The following is a 15661-nucleotide window of genomic DNA, read 5'->3' on the forward strand; positions in this document are numbered from 1 at the left end:
ACCCTAATTGGTTTTATTCTGTTTTTATAGTTTGGTTTTAACTGTTAACTTGTTTTTAATTGATTTTCTCGTGCTGTAAACCGCCCTGAGCCATTTTGGAAGGGCAGTATATAAATCTAAGAACTAAATAATGATAAATAATAAATAGTTGATCAGGTTTGTCTTGGCCTTCTTCACCAGTGGCTAATATCTTGGTTGGCTCCCAGTCTGCAGACCAGGCACTTCATTTCCCGGAGACAAGTTCTGTTCTAAAGCTGCCTGTATAGAGAATGGGAGGTGGTGCTTCTGTTTAAAACTATGTGTAGCTGAAGCTTTCCCATGGTGCCCAGAATACCACCACTAGCTTAGTTTATAATTCAGCACTTTTTTCATTTAGCAAAACGTCATTTCAACAGATTTCAGTGCCCTCTCTTTCCCTTGCAGATGGCAGACTGTGGTGGACTGCCCCAGGTCGTTCAGGTGAGTACTCACTGCTGTGATCCTGGGATGTGGTACACTCTCGAGTACAAATTCTGACTTTACTTGATTCTGGGTGTCTGGTTTGTTTTCCAGCCTGGGAAACTGACTGAAGCCTTCAAGTATTTTGTGCAAGGAATGGGCTACAGTAAGTAAAGCCAACAGCGCATTATTTTGAGAAGTTTTAAGTTGGGAGTTGCTTGTCATGTAGACTCCACTAGATGATTGATAGGACTGGATTTTTCAATTTAAGTCTCGGTTTCCCCATCATTGACTAGTAGGACTCCATTATGTCTAGTATTCTACTGTCCTTTCATAGAGTGCAGTAGATAGTGCAGTAGATACTCTGCAAAACCCTTCTTGTACTCTGCTGCCCTCTTCTGTTCCTCTTCTGCTTCCTCTTTTTAATACTGTTCCATCCGTGGTGCATGAGGGAAGTGGTAGGGTGTATGCCAAGTCAAGCCGTGGCTAGTGTCTATTGCCACAGAGAAGGAGAAGGAGTTTGATGTGGGTGTTTGCTCATGCACCCATGGAAGCTTGTGGGAAGGTGGCATTTGGCACCCTATCTCAGGAGCACCAAGATGTTGGGCTGCTAATGAAATCTAGTCTACGTGTAGCAGGGAAAAACAGGAACATCTGCATGCAACAGGAGCCCAAGAGGCACTGTTATGTTATAAGTAACAGGGAACTAGAGCACCATAGTTTAACATCTTGCACTAATGTAAGCAGTAATCTGGACTGAGTGTGTTTCTTTGTACAAAGATCCTGCATCAGGGTCTTATACTTGTGCAAGGGAACTCTGGGAACCAATACTATTAGATCACCTAATATGCTGCTAATAGATGACCCCCACAAAGTTCGATGGTGCTGGGAACCAAAAACCGAAGGGTTGAAAGTTCATTAGTGGTGTGCAAGCAGCTGATGTTCCAGATGTGTCATGACCACCCTAACTGTGTTTCCCATTACTCTCTTCTCTTTGCTTCTAGTTCCTTATGTGCAGCTCAGCCATTTGAGCAATGAGTCAGGTACCTACACATGTGTGTCTGGCTTGGCTGAGTTACATTTTTCTTTTTCTTTTTTCTTTTTTTTCTTATTCTGCTTATAGCATGGCCTTCTTCTTAAGTCCACTTGCACTATGATTTTGTTTTGATTTGCATTCGGTTGTCTGTTGCAAGGTTTGCAGCTCAGCCATGATTCAGGAGCGGAGTATGATTCTGGCTTAAAGTACTGCTCATGCAGTTTATTTTTATATTTATTTTCAGCAAAGAAGTCCTCAAAGCACTTTGTTGCAAAAGAAGAATTATATACATATACTTTTAAAAAGTTTCAGGTATTAGCTGTCTTGGTAGTGGGATCAAGAGTAATTCCCTCCTGGATGTACTGGCCCCCTGATTGCATCTGGGGACTAAGATATATCACCATGTTTGGGTCAAGAGGTTAGAACAGCTCCTGTCACGCAGTATTTCCTAGAAACAGTGAGATGACAAAATCACACTATGAGGAGTCGCTAGCAGTTATCCACATAAGAACAGCCCTGCTGGATCAGGCCCAAGACCCATCTAGTCCAGCATCCTGTTTCGCACAGTGGCCCACCAGATGCCACTGGAAGCCACAGGCAGGAGTTGAGGGCATGCCCTCTCTCCTGCCATTACTCCCTGGCAACTGGTACTCAGAGGAATCCTGCCTTGGAGGCTGGAGGTGGCCTATAGCCCTCCAACTAGTAGCTGTTGATAGACCTCTCCTCCATGAAGTTATTCAAACCCCTCTTAAAGCCATCCAGGTTGTTGGCTGTCACCACATCTTGTGGCAGAGAATTCCACAAGTTGATTATGCATTGTGTGAAGAAATACTTCTGTTTGCTGGTCCTAAATTTCCCGGCAATCAATTTCATGGGATGACCCCTGCTTCTAGTGTTATGTGAAAGGGAGAAGAATTCCTCTCTATCCACTTTCTCCACACCATGCATGATTTATAGACCTCTATCATGTCTCCCCGCAGTCGTCTTTTTTTTAAACTAAGAAGCCCCAGGTGTTGTAGCCTTGCCTCATAAGAAAGGTGCTCTAGGCCCCTGATCATCTTGGTTGCCCTCTTCTGCACCTTTTCTAGGTCTACAATGTCCTTTTTTAGATGTGGTGACCAGAATTGTACAGAGTACTCTAGGTGTGGCTACACCATAGTTTTGTATAAGGGCATTATAATATAAGCCATTTTATTTTCAGTCCCCTTCTTAATGATCCTTAGCATGGAATTGGCCTTTTTTCACAGCTGCCGCACATTGAGTCGACACTTTCAACGAGCTGTGCACCCCCACCCCCGCAAGATCCCTCTCTTGGTCAGTCACCAACTGACATTGGAGCGTAAGCACTCTAACCCCTCATCCTATATAAATACTTCATTTTTACATCTGAGGGTTGCACTACAAGGAAGACATGGCGTTCCCAATCCAAGGTCAATGGGGTGATGTGGGGGATACTTGCAAGAAAGACTTTGAGGGTGAGGTGGCATGCAAAATTAAAAAGAAGCCCAACTGAGGAAAAAATGGCCCTGGAAGGGGTTGTATTGGCAGGAGAGAACTCAGTAGGCATGGGAGGGGTTTCCTCCTGCCTGCTAATTCTCCCTCACAAACACCTCCCCACGCACATACATACCATTCATGTTACCTCAGCAAACATGAGTTTGTGGAATCCATGTTTGCTGCAGTAACATGGTTCCACCTTTTAATAGTAGTAGTTCTAAGATCACATGATGTACCTCTTCACAGGTTCAGCAATCCCTTGTTGGATCTGGATTGAGATCCATTCGCATTCATAAGGATTGTGGGTCCTGTGCCTGTGCAGGGACCTCATGGATGGATTAGCTAGCTCCATACGGCACCCACTTTAGCCTGCATCTGCTCTGTACTTCAGTTGATATTGGCAATTGGGAGCACCATTTTCTCAGTTCTTTTCTGACCACCAAAGCATCAACAGCTCATTGCTGGTCTCCTTGGTATCAGAATTGTTCTACAGAGAGAAAGAGAAGATTGTTTGTTTATATTCCCTTACTGAAGTTGGAGTGTCTTTTGACCATTCCTTAGCTTCACAGAATTGAATTTGGTAAAATCAGAATTTGATCTTTTAACTGCTTCACGGAAGCTTCAGGGCTCCACATTTGCCTATCCTGATAAGGGAGGTTAAGAAGACTTTTAAATATTGTGTGCAGTGTAATGCTAAACTGCCCTCTACTGACTATCATGACTCTTGCCTTAATGGTCCTGGGAGTGCAACATAATCCAGCAGCTTGCAAGGTCTGCTGATTTTTTCAAAACAAGCGCTTAAAAATCAGGCTCTCTGTCTACATGCCACACTCTATGATGAGGCACTCCATCCACCAATGCCAAGACCAAATTATCCTTTGACATTGAGCGTGATGTCAAGTATGATGTCAGGCTCGACATCAGAGCAACAGTCACAGTCTGCACAAGCGCAGTCTAAAATCTTGACTGCGCCGACAGAAACTATATTTAAGCACCTGAAAGAGATTCCTAAGGAGAGGCACTGACATAAAGAGAAGAAAAGGAAACACTCTTCAGAGGAAGAGCATGCTTCCCCGCCACATAAGAAGCACAAAAGCAAAGCAAAGACGAAGGATGCTGCCCCGTCTCCTATGGGCTTACAGGGTTCTTGCCAATCCTCACTGATAATGATTGATGACTCGACATGAGGGCTAGGACGTCCAGAGATACTGTCAAGCCCATGTCGATGTTGAGAGCATCGACGCCAAAAGCACTTGTCTGTACTGTTCCAGTGTCCATACCAAGAACTTCATCAGTGTCAACTGTGTGCTTTACTTTGGAACGCTCAGTGGTTTCAAGGCCAGTTCAAACTTTGCTCTGCCAGTGGCACCGGCCTCATCTACTTGCTTTGCCTCACTTACATGGAAATCACCAATTCAATAAGTGAGCACACAGGGCTTGCTGAACCAGAGGGAGATCATCTACTTTGGTGGCTTCAGACACTCAACGTCTAATGTTCTACCAGATGATTATGTGGAGTTTCAAATATAGAAGGTGCAAAGGGTCTCACAACAGCCTACTGCACATCCTCAATCCAGTGGTGTGTGTCAGAATGGTTTATCCCAAGGTCAGTCTTTCAGACCACCTGCTCCTACTACAGTTGAGCAGCCACTGCCAACTATGGCTACTACTGGCTCTACATTACAGTACCCACACAACATTATATTGCTGATTTAGCTATGAAACATCCAGTGCCTAGTGCGCCAGTGACTTTTGCCAGTGACTCTGCCAGTACAGTCTCCAGCACTAGTGGCTTTACCATTACAGCCTCTGGCCCCAAGAGTAAAGCCATGAAAGAAGACTCCTGTGGCACCACCTTCTGGTGGTGATGGTGATTCATCGGACTCAATGGATATGGATTCAGATAGCACAGAGCACTCCTCGGATCCACCGTTGGATGTGCCCCCGAAGCCGTCAACCTCCCCAACTGAAGAGTTGAAGTCATCTCATATCCCTAACTTGGAGATGGCTGAAGCACTAGGCCTAGAAGTTAAGATGCCTGTGACAGACTTAAAAGATCCTGTTTATAATATGATGGCTGTTACACAATCAACTGGTTGCACTTCCGATGTTGCCTGTTATTACTAAGGTGACTAAGGGGAGACATAATAGAGGTGTATACAATTATGCATGAAGTGGAGAGGGTGGGCAGAGATACATTTTTCTCCCTCTCTCACAACACTAGAACCAGGGGTCACCCCATGAAACTGAAGGTCTGGAAATTTAGGACCGACAAGAGGAAGTTACTTTTTCACACAGCGCATAATTAATCTATGGAATTCTTTGTCATGGGATGTGGTGATGGCTTGGATGGTTTTAAAAGGGGCTTAGACAAATTTATGGAGGACAGATCTATCAATGGCTACTAGTCTGGTGGCTGTGGGTCACCTCCAGTCTTAGAGGCACAATTCCTCTAAATACCAGTTGCTGGGGAGCAACAGTAGGAGAAAGGGCATGCACATAATTCTTGCCTGTGGGCTCCCCAGAGGCATCTGGTGGGCCACTGTATGAAACAGGATGCTGGACTAGATAGGCCTTGGGCCTGATCCAGCAGAGCTGTTCTTATGTGTTGATGTGCTGGATGTACAAAAAAAAAAGAACATTCTTGCCAGGGGAGCATTATCAGCAAATCAAGGTGCTGATCAATCTTTTTAATGCCACACTAAGAGCACACCAGATCCAGGGATTGATGGCATCTTGCAATGCCACTGTTAGTCATACTTGATTACGGATGTGCAATCTGCAATTGTGGCACCTCAAAAATGTCCGCCCCAATGTAGACAGTAAATACAAGCTTCTGACAATACCACCCACTATCCTTCATTCGCTGCACTGGTGGTAATCAGAAAGGCAACCTTCTAGAAGGGATACCTTTTCAACCACCAACTCACACCCAGTGAGTGTCTACGGATGTATTCCTTGCAGATTGGGGAGCACACTGTGCATAACATCAAGCGTGGGGCGTATGGACTCAGCATAAGCATTGCCTGCACATCACTTGGAGCTACTAGCCATGTTAGGAACATAGGAACATAGGAAGCTGCCATCTACTGAGTCAGACCATTGGTCTATCTAGCTCAGTATTGTCTACTCAGACCGGCAGTGGCTTCTCCAAGGTTGCAGGCAGCAATCTCTGTCAGCCCTATCTTGGAGAAGCCAGGGAGGGGACTTGGAACCTTTTGCTCTTCCCAGAGTGGTTCCATCAGAGAATACCTTGCGCTGCCCACACATGTGGTCTCCCATTCAAATGCAGCAGGGCGGACTCTGCTTAGCTAAGGGGACAAGTCATGCCTGCTACCACAAGACCAGCTCTCCTCCTGTTCATGGCTCTAAAATCATTCAAGCCTCTACTGCAGGGCAAAGTAGTATAGTTTCAACTCAACAACAACACGGCAATAGCGTATCTCAACAAGTAAGGGGGGAACAGTGTCCCATGCTCTGTGTGCCTTGAGCGTTCAAATCTGGAATTGGTGCATTGTTCACCAGATACTCCCCAGGTGATACATATCAGGGATGTGGATAATGTGCTGGGAGACTCTCAACCGCACTGTCCGTTAGTACCACCATAACGAGTGGGAACTCAGCCACATTTATTTGAAGCAGATATTCAGAATGTGGGTAGTTCAGAGCGTGGACATTTTTGCCACTGCAAGCAACAGGAAATACTTTTGTTACTGTTCACATGCAGGTGTGGGGCAGGGATCTTTGGGGGATGCATTTCAACATCATTGGAAAACAGGCCTCCTGCACATGTTCCCACCACAGCCGTTAATCGTGTGATTGCGCAGCTGATACGGGACAACACACACTGTATTCTGATCATGCCATGGTGGCCACGCCAACCATGGTTTGCATTGCTACTCAGACTTTCCAGAAGGACTTATGATCAATTCCCTCTGCATCCAGATCTACTGACGAGAGACAAGGGGGCAATACTGCACCCAGATGTAAGAATGCCAAGATTGATAGCATGGAGAGTAGGCTTTTAAGAAACATTTTGTTGAACAAAACCTGTTGCGTCAAGTTCTACTGTACATGACATCTTTAAAGACTGCAGGCTTTAAAGGGATGAGGGATGAGAACGTACAACAGCTTTGGGCAGAAGGAGAGAGCCACTGACAGATTAATTGCTCCCCAGCCCACATCCATTTGGATGGACAAATAGACAGACTTTATTATTTTGGTTGAGGCAGTGATTTCTCAGGTTGAAGCAGTGGCCAGGAGTGCTTTCTATCAGCTTCAGCCGATTCGCCAGCTATGTCTGTTTCTGGAGATAAATGACCTTAAAACAATGGTGCATATGCTGGTAACATCCAGGCTTGACTACTGCAATGCACTCTATATTGGGCTGCCTTTGTATGCAGTTCGGAAACTGCAGTTAGTACAGAATGCAGCAGTCAGGTTAGTCTCTGGAGTTGCCTGAAGATATCATATTACACCCATTTTAAAAGAACTACACTGGCTGCCAATAATTTTCCAGGTGAAACTTGAAGTGCTGGATATTCCCAATAAAGCCCTAAACTGCTTAGGTCTGAGGTATTTAAGAGAGCACCTTCTTCTTCAACCACCCTACCAAAATCATCTGGTGAGGGTCCAGTTGCGGTTGCCACCAGCTCAATTTGTGGCGACTTGAAACCGGGCCTTTTCTGGAGTTGCCCCAGGACTCTGGAATGTGCTTCTGAATGAAATTAGAATTTCTCCTTCTTTGAGTGTTTTTAAGAAGGACCTAAAAACATACCTGTTTAGTCAGGCTTCTATTTATAGTTTTAAAGCTTTGGTTTTAGAGTTTTTATTGCACTTTAAATTCTTGTAATGGTTTTATATTGTGAACCACCCAGGGACCTTTTTGTATGGAGCGGTATATATATATGCACTAAATAAATAAATAAAGGTGGTTCTTGCGGCTATTTCTTCAAAACACAAGGGTTGGGATGGAGCTGCAGTTTTCCCTCATCCTGATTGCAAAAGATTTTGCAAGGGTCTGAACAATCTCTGCCCTCCCTCTACGAAAGCCAATTGAACAATGGAGTCTGTCACTGGATCTGTCTTCTCTAATGGAGAGTCCTTTTGAGCCTCTAGAAGAGGCAGCTTTAAAGATGGTTTCTTTGAAAAAGGCATTCCTGATATCAGTCACTACTGCTAGAAGGGTGAGTGAGCTCATGGCCTTGCGAAATTATATACCTTACGCACAATTTTATCCACATAAAGTGGTGATGTATTTGGACCCTGACTCCATCCAAAAGTTGTTACAGATTTCTATTTAAATCAGACAATTACATTACCAACCTTTTTTCAAAATCCTAGTACACCACCAGAGAAGTCACTCCATTCATTGTATGTTCTTAGCTGACTTCTGTATTAGCGGAGGGTTGTGGGGGGGAGAAAAAGATTAGGAAGACAACATTCTGTGGCCTTCAAGGGCAAAGCAAGAGGAAGAGCCATATCACACTTGAGAATTTCACACTGGTTGGTGGAACTGATCATGCTAACTTACAGGTTGCAGGATGGGGAACCACCACACATGATAAAAGCTAATTCTCAACAAAAGCTTACATTTCTTCAGCAGTGCATCTCTCTGGCATAAGAATACAGGATATTTGTGCAGCAGCTACATGGTCCTCTCATCTGCCATTTATTAGACACTATGCCATTGATCTTTGTACTGCTGTTTTGGGGAGAATTGTATTAAAAAGGGTGTTACAATGATGGCTTCCAGGCCTACTGCGCCATCCACCTTTTTGGAAGCTGTTTAATCACCAAATCCTTATGAATGCCGGTGAATCACAATCCAGATAAACAGGTTGCTTACCTGTAACTGATGATCTTGTAGTGATCTGTCGTCATTCATAAGACCCTCCTGAACCTCCCTGCGGCAGTAGTATTTAAAAAAGAAAAGACTTACTTCATATGGTGGTCCTCCAGGAACCGAGGAAATGGCGCCCCCAACTGCCGGTATCAAAGGAAGTATGGAGCAAGTGCAGGGCAGAGTGGGCGCTGCAAGGAGCTAGCGAATCCATCCGTGAGGTCCCTGCACAGGCACAGAACCCCCAATCCTTATGAATGGCAATGGATCACTATCAGATCATCAGTTTCTTTTCAGTAGCACAATCCCTCTTCTTTTTGCAAAAATGGGGTGTGTCTGTAGTAGCTAAGAAAATTGCTTATTCTTGGTTTTCACTGCCTCTCTCCTTACAGTGCCATCTGCTAGTATGACCAGGCTGATGCGCTCCCGGACCCACTCTTCTTCCAGTGTAGGTTCTGGAGAGAGCGCTCAAATGCGATCGCAGACCAACAATCCAGGAGAGGCAACAATTGGAATACCTGAAGCAGCTGATGTCCATGATACCCCTCAGACTATGGAAGTATCCTGCTAAGCAAACACTTCTCTTGTGTATCTAGAAAACCCTTTTCCTCCCTTTCTGAACCTGCCCAGAATCCAGTGTTTGCCCAGACGAGGGGCATTAAGGTGTTTTTTTTCTAACTTGTGCCTGCCCATCCTAGCTGACACCATTTCATCGGTCTCTCTTTGGTACTAGTTTTATCTCTGTTTTTTATTTGGCTGAAGAAACATTGGCTGCATACAGACGTACCTGAAAACAGAATTGGGTGGGTTTGGGATTTGTTGCAAAGCGAGCTCTGCTTTCCCCCTGCTTTTGTTCCTGTACTGACATGTACAGTCTCTGGACCAAAAACTGACTTCTCTGCTCTTCCTCCTGTTCACCCCCACCCCCACTGCCCAGTAAATGCTTCAAGTGGACTGTCCACTTTTGTAGTTTTCCTTAAGCACCTGCATGCTTATCTGCTTAAACATGTGTTTGGTGTTTTCTGAAAGTTCTTCTCCAACCCCCCACCCACCTCCACCGGCATGTCATACTGAAAATTGCAGGGGGGTTCACGATTGATGCATGGGTAAGCCAGTCAGTGTTGTGCATAGTCCTGGTCTGAAAACCAAGGGAAATAGCTTACTGATTGACCAAGGATTGTCCAATCAGTGCTGCACACATCCAGCTTCTACTCAAACTGGAAAACTCAGTTCCCACTAAAGTCAATCTTAGCAAGAAGATGGCTTGTAGTACATATGTGGTGAGTGCACTTCCTTCCACAGCAAGCTCACCACTAAAATTCTGTACATCTGTATGCATCCAGAACTGGCTAACATTCCATTGGTGCTAGAGGAGAGAATTACTGTATATGCAGGTGCCATCCTTTTCACTTACTTCCTGTGCTGTCGACCATTTGCGTGGTGCACCCCCCGCCCCCGTTCTTATTTCAATAACAATTTCTGTGGCTTTTGCCCTTAGAATTGCTTTCTAATTGTGCTACTGCTGAAGGTGGTTGGGGCTCTTGGCTGCAATCTTTATTATGTCTTTGGGGTGGGGCTAAAGGTGGAACTCCATGTTTTAAAACTTCTGGGGTGGGTCTCAAATCCTGTACTGTTGAGCTCAGCATGGATCCCAGCACACTGCATAGTTAGGTGACTTGCAGAAGTGCTAGGTCTTACATGGCTGAACTGAGGAAACCAAAAGGCCTTGCTTGCCTGTCAACCTGCAAAAGGATCTCTCACTAGGGCTGCTGGACCATAGATGAAAGGAAAGGGCAAGGCTTCTAAGGAACCTAACCCTCTCTGAGGTCCACTCTTCAACAGAGTATAAGGGATTGACGCATTCTTCAATAGCTAGAGCTGCATGTAATGGTTTTAAAGATGGGCTGGATGACGTTTGGGATGGCTTTTACCACCCTGCATTTTCTGTTATCTCGGTTGTTTCATTGCGCAAACTACTGTAGCATATGCCAGACAGAAAAACAAAATCTAAAATGAAACTCAGGCCAAAGATTGAGGAAAATATTTATGGTTGTTTAATAATGAAGACAAGCTCTATTTTATCCAACTCTAAGGTATCAGTCGAAACGTTAAAACTTTCCAGTTCAGGTCTAAATAGTCATACAGTGTTCGGTAACAAAACAATGATTTTGATATAGTAGAAGCAGGCTTAGTCTCTCCATTTTGAATGGTTAGATAATGAAAATTCAGAAATATTTGTTCTCTACTTACTGAAGTAGCTGGGCACTGTCACATTGTAATGCTAATTCTATGAGAAATCCATGTAATTCTGTGTAATCTCTTTTCATTTTCCTGATTAAAAACTGGAATTTACAGCTACTCTGTCCACAACTACATTCCCCCCAGAAAATTGCCAAGCCCTTTAAAGAATTATCCTGATGCTCTAGAAAAACACTGAAATTCATGAGAATAATTCCTGAACATTGAATGAAATTATGAGACATTTTGTTTGCAATTTGTGGGAAAAACAACCAACTTGTGATCTGGTCAGCTGAGACTTCAGAATACACCTTTGGGATGTATTCAGATGTAGCTTTGGGATATCTGGAAGACCAGTGGCCAGTTTTGTAGCCTTTCCCTAAACAGATACATTGCTGCAAAAACATTTGATATGCGATTTGTTCTGTTCTTGAAAAACAGAACAAAAGTCTCTTGGGCTCTATAATTAATGGCTAAGGGAATGCATTGTTGTACTGTATACTGTAATAATCTGCTCTGAGGCCTGTCTTTTATATTTTTCATAGGCTGATATTGAGCTTGACTGACAAATATGGTTGTCCTGGTAGAAGTGGGGAAACTTCTACCTAGACCATATTATTGTCTTGAATTCAAAAGGATGTTGCTCTTTTGCATCTGGCTGGGTCACAGATGATGAGAAGAGTGTCATCTGGCAGGGAGTAAAAGAGCTGATGATGGGAAAGGGATATGCAGCTGACCTGTTCATGAACTCATGGAAGGATATCTACTTTTCACTGTTGCACAAGCTCCTTGGAGGAAATCTGGTTCTGCTCTGTTTCAAGCAGGAGATGGGACTGGGATATTCTGCCTGAGGGGGAATTTGTACCAATTAAATAAAGCTATAATCAAGTCTGATTATTAATGTGTCTGTGTTTTTTCTTTCGTTGTTTAGAATTTTCAAAGTGCACATTGAAATTTAATTTTCAGAGATCAGAACCACCATACATTATAATCAAGCTCCTAAACAAAACTTTTTTCCCCTGACACAAAAGCAAACAGCACAGTTTACTGTCCTATTAATTTTGCCTCTGTAGTAGTGTAATTAGAGCAGCTACCTGATTACAAGTATTTGTATTAAAATATTTTAAAATCTGCTTCCCAGTTAATTGGGAATCTATTTAGACAAAGTTTTTGTGATAGATTAACCAATTAATCAGTTCAGTGTTGCATGCTTTTGAGGAGTGTGAAGGAGAGACTGACACATAAAAACAAACATAGAAATGGACATGAGGTTTGTAGCCACAGCACACTAATCTGATCCCAGGCCTTGAGCAGCAGATACATCTATGTAAAATAGCCAGTTCAACCAAGTATTGCATTTGGAGTATGTCCAAAGAGATTAAATGTTGGATGAGTGAATAGCTCCTCTTCCCATGAGACCAAGCTTTTTAAGGTAAATTGGAACAATGCATTTTGAACGCTCTGTGCCCCACAACCCAGAAGCTCCCTTCAGAGAAGGCAAGAAGAAGGCAGTGTAGGAGAGGTTTGAGGAGAAGTGAGAAGTTCCTTACCTGCACCTTGTGTAAGCAGTATTTGTCACTTGAAGGAGAGTCCCTCAGCTCCTGGTTCTTCCATCCATCATTGAGGCTGTTATGGTGAATGAAGCAAAGGAGTGAGCCACACCTGTTTCTCCAGTCCTAGCTGTGTTGAATGCTCACCAACATTGGGATGCTGAGAGGGGACTCTGCCTGGGCCTGAAACAAGAGTGATGTTTGGGGCAGTATGAGTAAAGATGATATGAGAGGGGATGGAGCTGTCTTACCCTCTCCGATGACGCTTTCACATGTTTGCTACTGCCTTCTATTAATGAAGTGGGTATCTTGTGTGCAGATGTGCTGGGTGCCAAAATGGCGAAAGGAACAGGGCTGAGATGTGGCAAAAGCCTGACTCTTTCAGGAAAATCTTTCCCTTTTAAGCAATCCGATTTCCCCACACCCAAAGCTGGGGGTGGGGTTAAGTATTATTATTATTTTATTAAAATTTGATTTCTATACCGCCCTTCCAAAAATGGCAGTATGCAGATGAGAACTTTCACTGAATGAGTTGGCATTTAGGCCTGGAGGAGTGTGCTGTCCAGTGAGTGAACTGAAAACCCAGCTTCTCCTCCAGCCTTTAAAGTGTGATGAGGAATTGTAAGATTTTAGGAGAACTGGCTGTTCATCCAAATGCCCAGCCAAGTAAGTGTGTGTGATACTTGCTATTACATTTGTATACTGCCACTCAGTGAATCCTGCAATAGTTTACAACAAAACAATATAAACAAAAATAGTTCTATAATTTAAAATAATTTCAACTGAAAGCCCACTGAAAAGATGCATTTTCAAGGGTTTTTTGAAGGGCACCAAAGATGTTGAACTTTGAAATACACTTTCATTTCCGTTGAAAGCAATGCAGTGTAAATAGTACCTAAGTATGATTTAGGACTATGGCTCTTTATCCATTTATGATACGTGGACAGAAGGGATATTTCTTGTATGCAGCTGGATTGGGCAAAGTGGATGGTTTTCTGTGTCTCAAACACAAAATTCACGAGTCTGTAGTTGTATGTACATAGCAGCCGGTTCTTGACCTTTTTGTTGTCAATGAGGAAAGGAGAGCTGGTCTTGTGGTAGCAAACATTACTTGTCTCCTTAGCTAAGCAGGGCCTGCCCTGGTTGCATAAGAATGGGAGACAACATGTGAACACTGTAATTTTTTTGTCAATGCAACTTTAGGTGTGTATGCATACCATTTTCTTGGTGGTTTCTATTTATATTATTTCCGTCTCATTTTTGGGTGCCACCTACACAGGAGCTTCAGTTTCTTAGGCTAGTGTGTGAATCACATAATGTATGTGACTAATTATACCATCGGAAATGTTCCACTTGGCCCTGGCAGCATGATAAAAACAACGTAGAGGCTTCCTAAACTTCCTGAAGTGGGGATGCTGACTGTTACCATTTAGGCGCAACAACCAAAGTGCTTTCTCAGAAATTCCAAGCACACTGAAATACAAAGTGTTCATGGAAAATGTTGATTACGTATACTAGTTACATGATCACTTTCCTTGGGAACTCTGAAATGGCAAGGACTTGGAAACAGTGGGATGAGACGTTAACACCAGCAATTCTAGTTGGGATCATATGGTAGTTCACCCTTCATTCTTATGATTCACAGAACGATAAAAATGTCCTGCAGTAGCATAACATTAGTTAATACCACTAACTGCAACCTTTTTTTCCACCTAGTGTTGTTTTCTGTTACTGACTGGTTTACTTGGCACAAAGGTTTGTGCTTGTGCACACAGTCATACAGGCATGTGGTGCAGCATAGCTGAAGATGGTAATTATGATACAGGTCTATTTTAGGTAGCTAAGGAAGATAAGATCTTGTGTGCAGCAGGCAGGAACTAAATAGTACTGTGGCCTCCAATAACATGAAGGCTTGTTTAAGCTAATTTAGCTACTACAAACACCAAATTTGCTTAATGCCAGAGTAGTTGTAATAATGGTGACAGATCCAGATATATAATTGTCTACAAATCAGGGCACTGAAGTCCAGTTTTAAGAGCAAAAGAGATATAAGGAGAAGATATATATAAGATATATAAGGATATAAAGTGCATATAAGGAGTGGAGAATCCTCCCACCCACCCCCAACAACTCCATGTAGGCTGTGATATGGTAGTGAACCTTTGGTCTTTCACTGTGGGGAAAGACACACACACGTCACATCACATACGTTCACTCTGCTTTGGGGATAGATCTGGGTTTAAGCACAGGGATTGTTGCTGCAATCATGTTGAATCTGGTGTTCATAGTCTTACCCTTTATTAAAGGAAAAACAACAAAGAGACTTGTGTTGTAGCATATAACTTATAGCATAGACTTTTGTGGTCTACAACAGTTAGTTAATCTTTAAGGTGTTACAAGATGTTTCTGCTGCTACAGATTAAAGTGGCTACCCCTCTGGAGGTGTTTACTAGAGTGCTAGGTCTAGAGTGGTCATTGTGTATCCTTTTGTGTAGAGAAGTGAACCTATTCAAGATTATTGCAGCCATTGTCAAATGCACAGCTCATTGACTAGCAGAACCCAGCCTGTCCATAATGCAAGCACAGAATCGTCATGTGATGCAGAATTCAGCATACATGGCTAGGGTGACAGAGTGGATATTTTATTTATTTCTATACGCCCAGAAGATCTCAACAGATCAATAACAGTATCCATTCCCAAGAGACCAAACACTCATAAACCTTTAGAACATAGAGGACTCAACCTCCTAAACCACACAAGCAAGATCCTTCTTAAAATAATACATAATAGAATATACAAGAAAACTGAACATTCAATTAACAAAATGCAATTTGGATTCAAATAAGGGGTAGGCAAAAGGGAGGCAATCTTCTCATTAAAAAAAAATTGCTGAAAAAGCACCCAAGATGAACATACCCATTTTTCTTTGCTTTATTGACTGGGGGAAAAGCATTTGATAGAGTCAAACAAGACAAACTAATAGAAATGTTATATAGCTTAGGACTCAATATAAGATATAATTAACATTATTAAGGATGCATACTGGAACCAAAAAGAAA

At 43.0% G+C, this 15661-nt stretch overlaps 1 protein-coding gene across 5 annotated transcripts in view; it reads left to right on the forward strand.

Annotated features, from left to right (window-relative positions):
* Nucleotides 1-11945, forward strand: part of NDRG3 (NDRG family member 3) — a 98106-nt gene extending 86161 nt beyond the window's left edge. For 3 of the 5 annotated variants that reach the window (XM_053246741.1, XM_053246745.1, XM_053246742.1), the window contains 4 exons: nucleotides 424-459; nucleotides 553-604; nucleotides 1443-1481; nucleotides 9206-11945. In XM_053246741.1, coding sequence (XP_053102716.1) covers nucleotides 424-459; nucleotides 553-604; nucleotides 1443-1481; nucleotides 9206-9384 — 306 coding nt within the window. In that variant the 3' untranslated portion in view covers nucleotides 9385-11945. The remainder of the gene's footprint in view (nucleotides 1-423; nucleotides 460-552; nucleotides 605-1442; nucleotides 1482-9205) is intronic. The other 2 variants (XM_053246743.1, XM_053246746.1) reach the window with 1 other exon arrangement.
* The last annotated feature ends 3716 nt before the right edge of the window (nucleotides 11946-15661 follow it).

The sequence above is a fragment of the Hemicordylus capensis genome, chromosome 4 (genome assembly GCF_027244095.1).
Source record: "Hemicordylus capensis ecotype Gifberg chromosome 4, rHemCap1.1.pri, whole genome shotgun sequence".
NCBI classification, from domain to species: Eukaryota; Metazoa; Chordata; class Lepidosauria; order Squamata; family Cordylidae; genus Hemicordylus; species Hemicordylus capensis.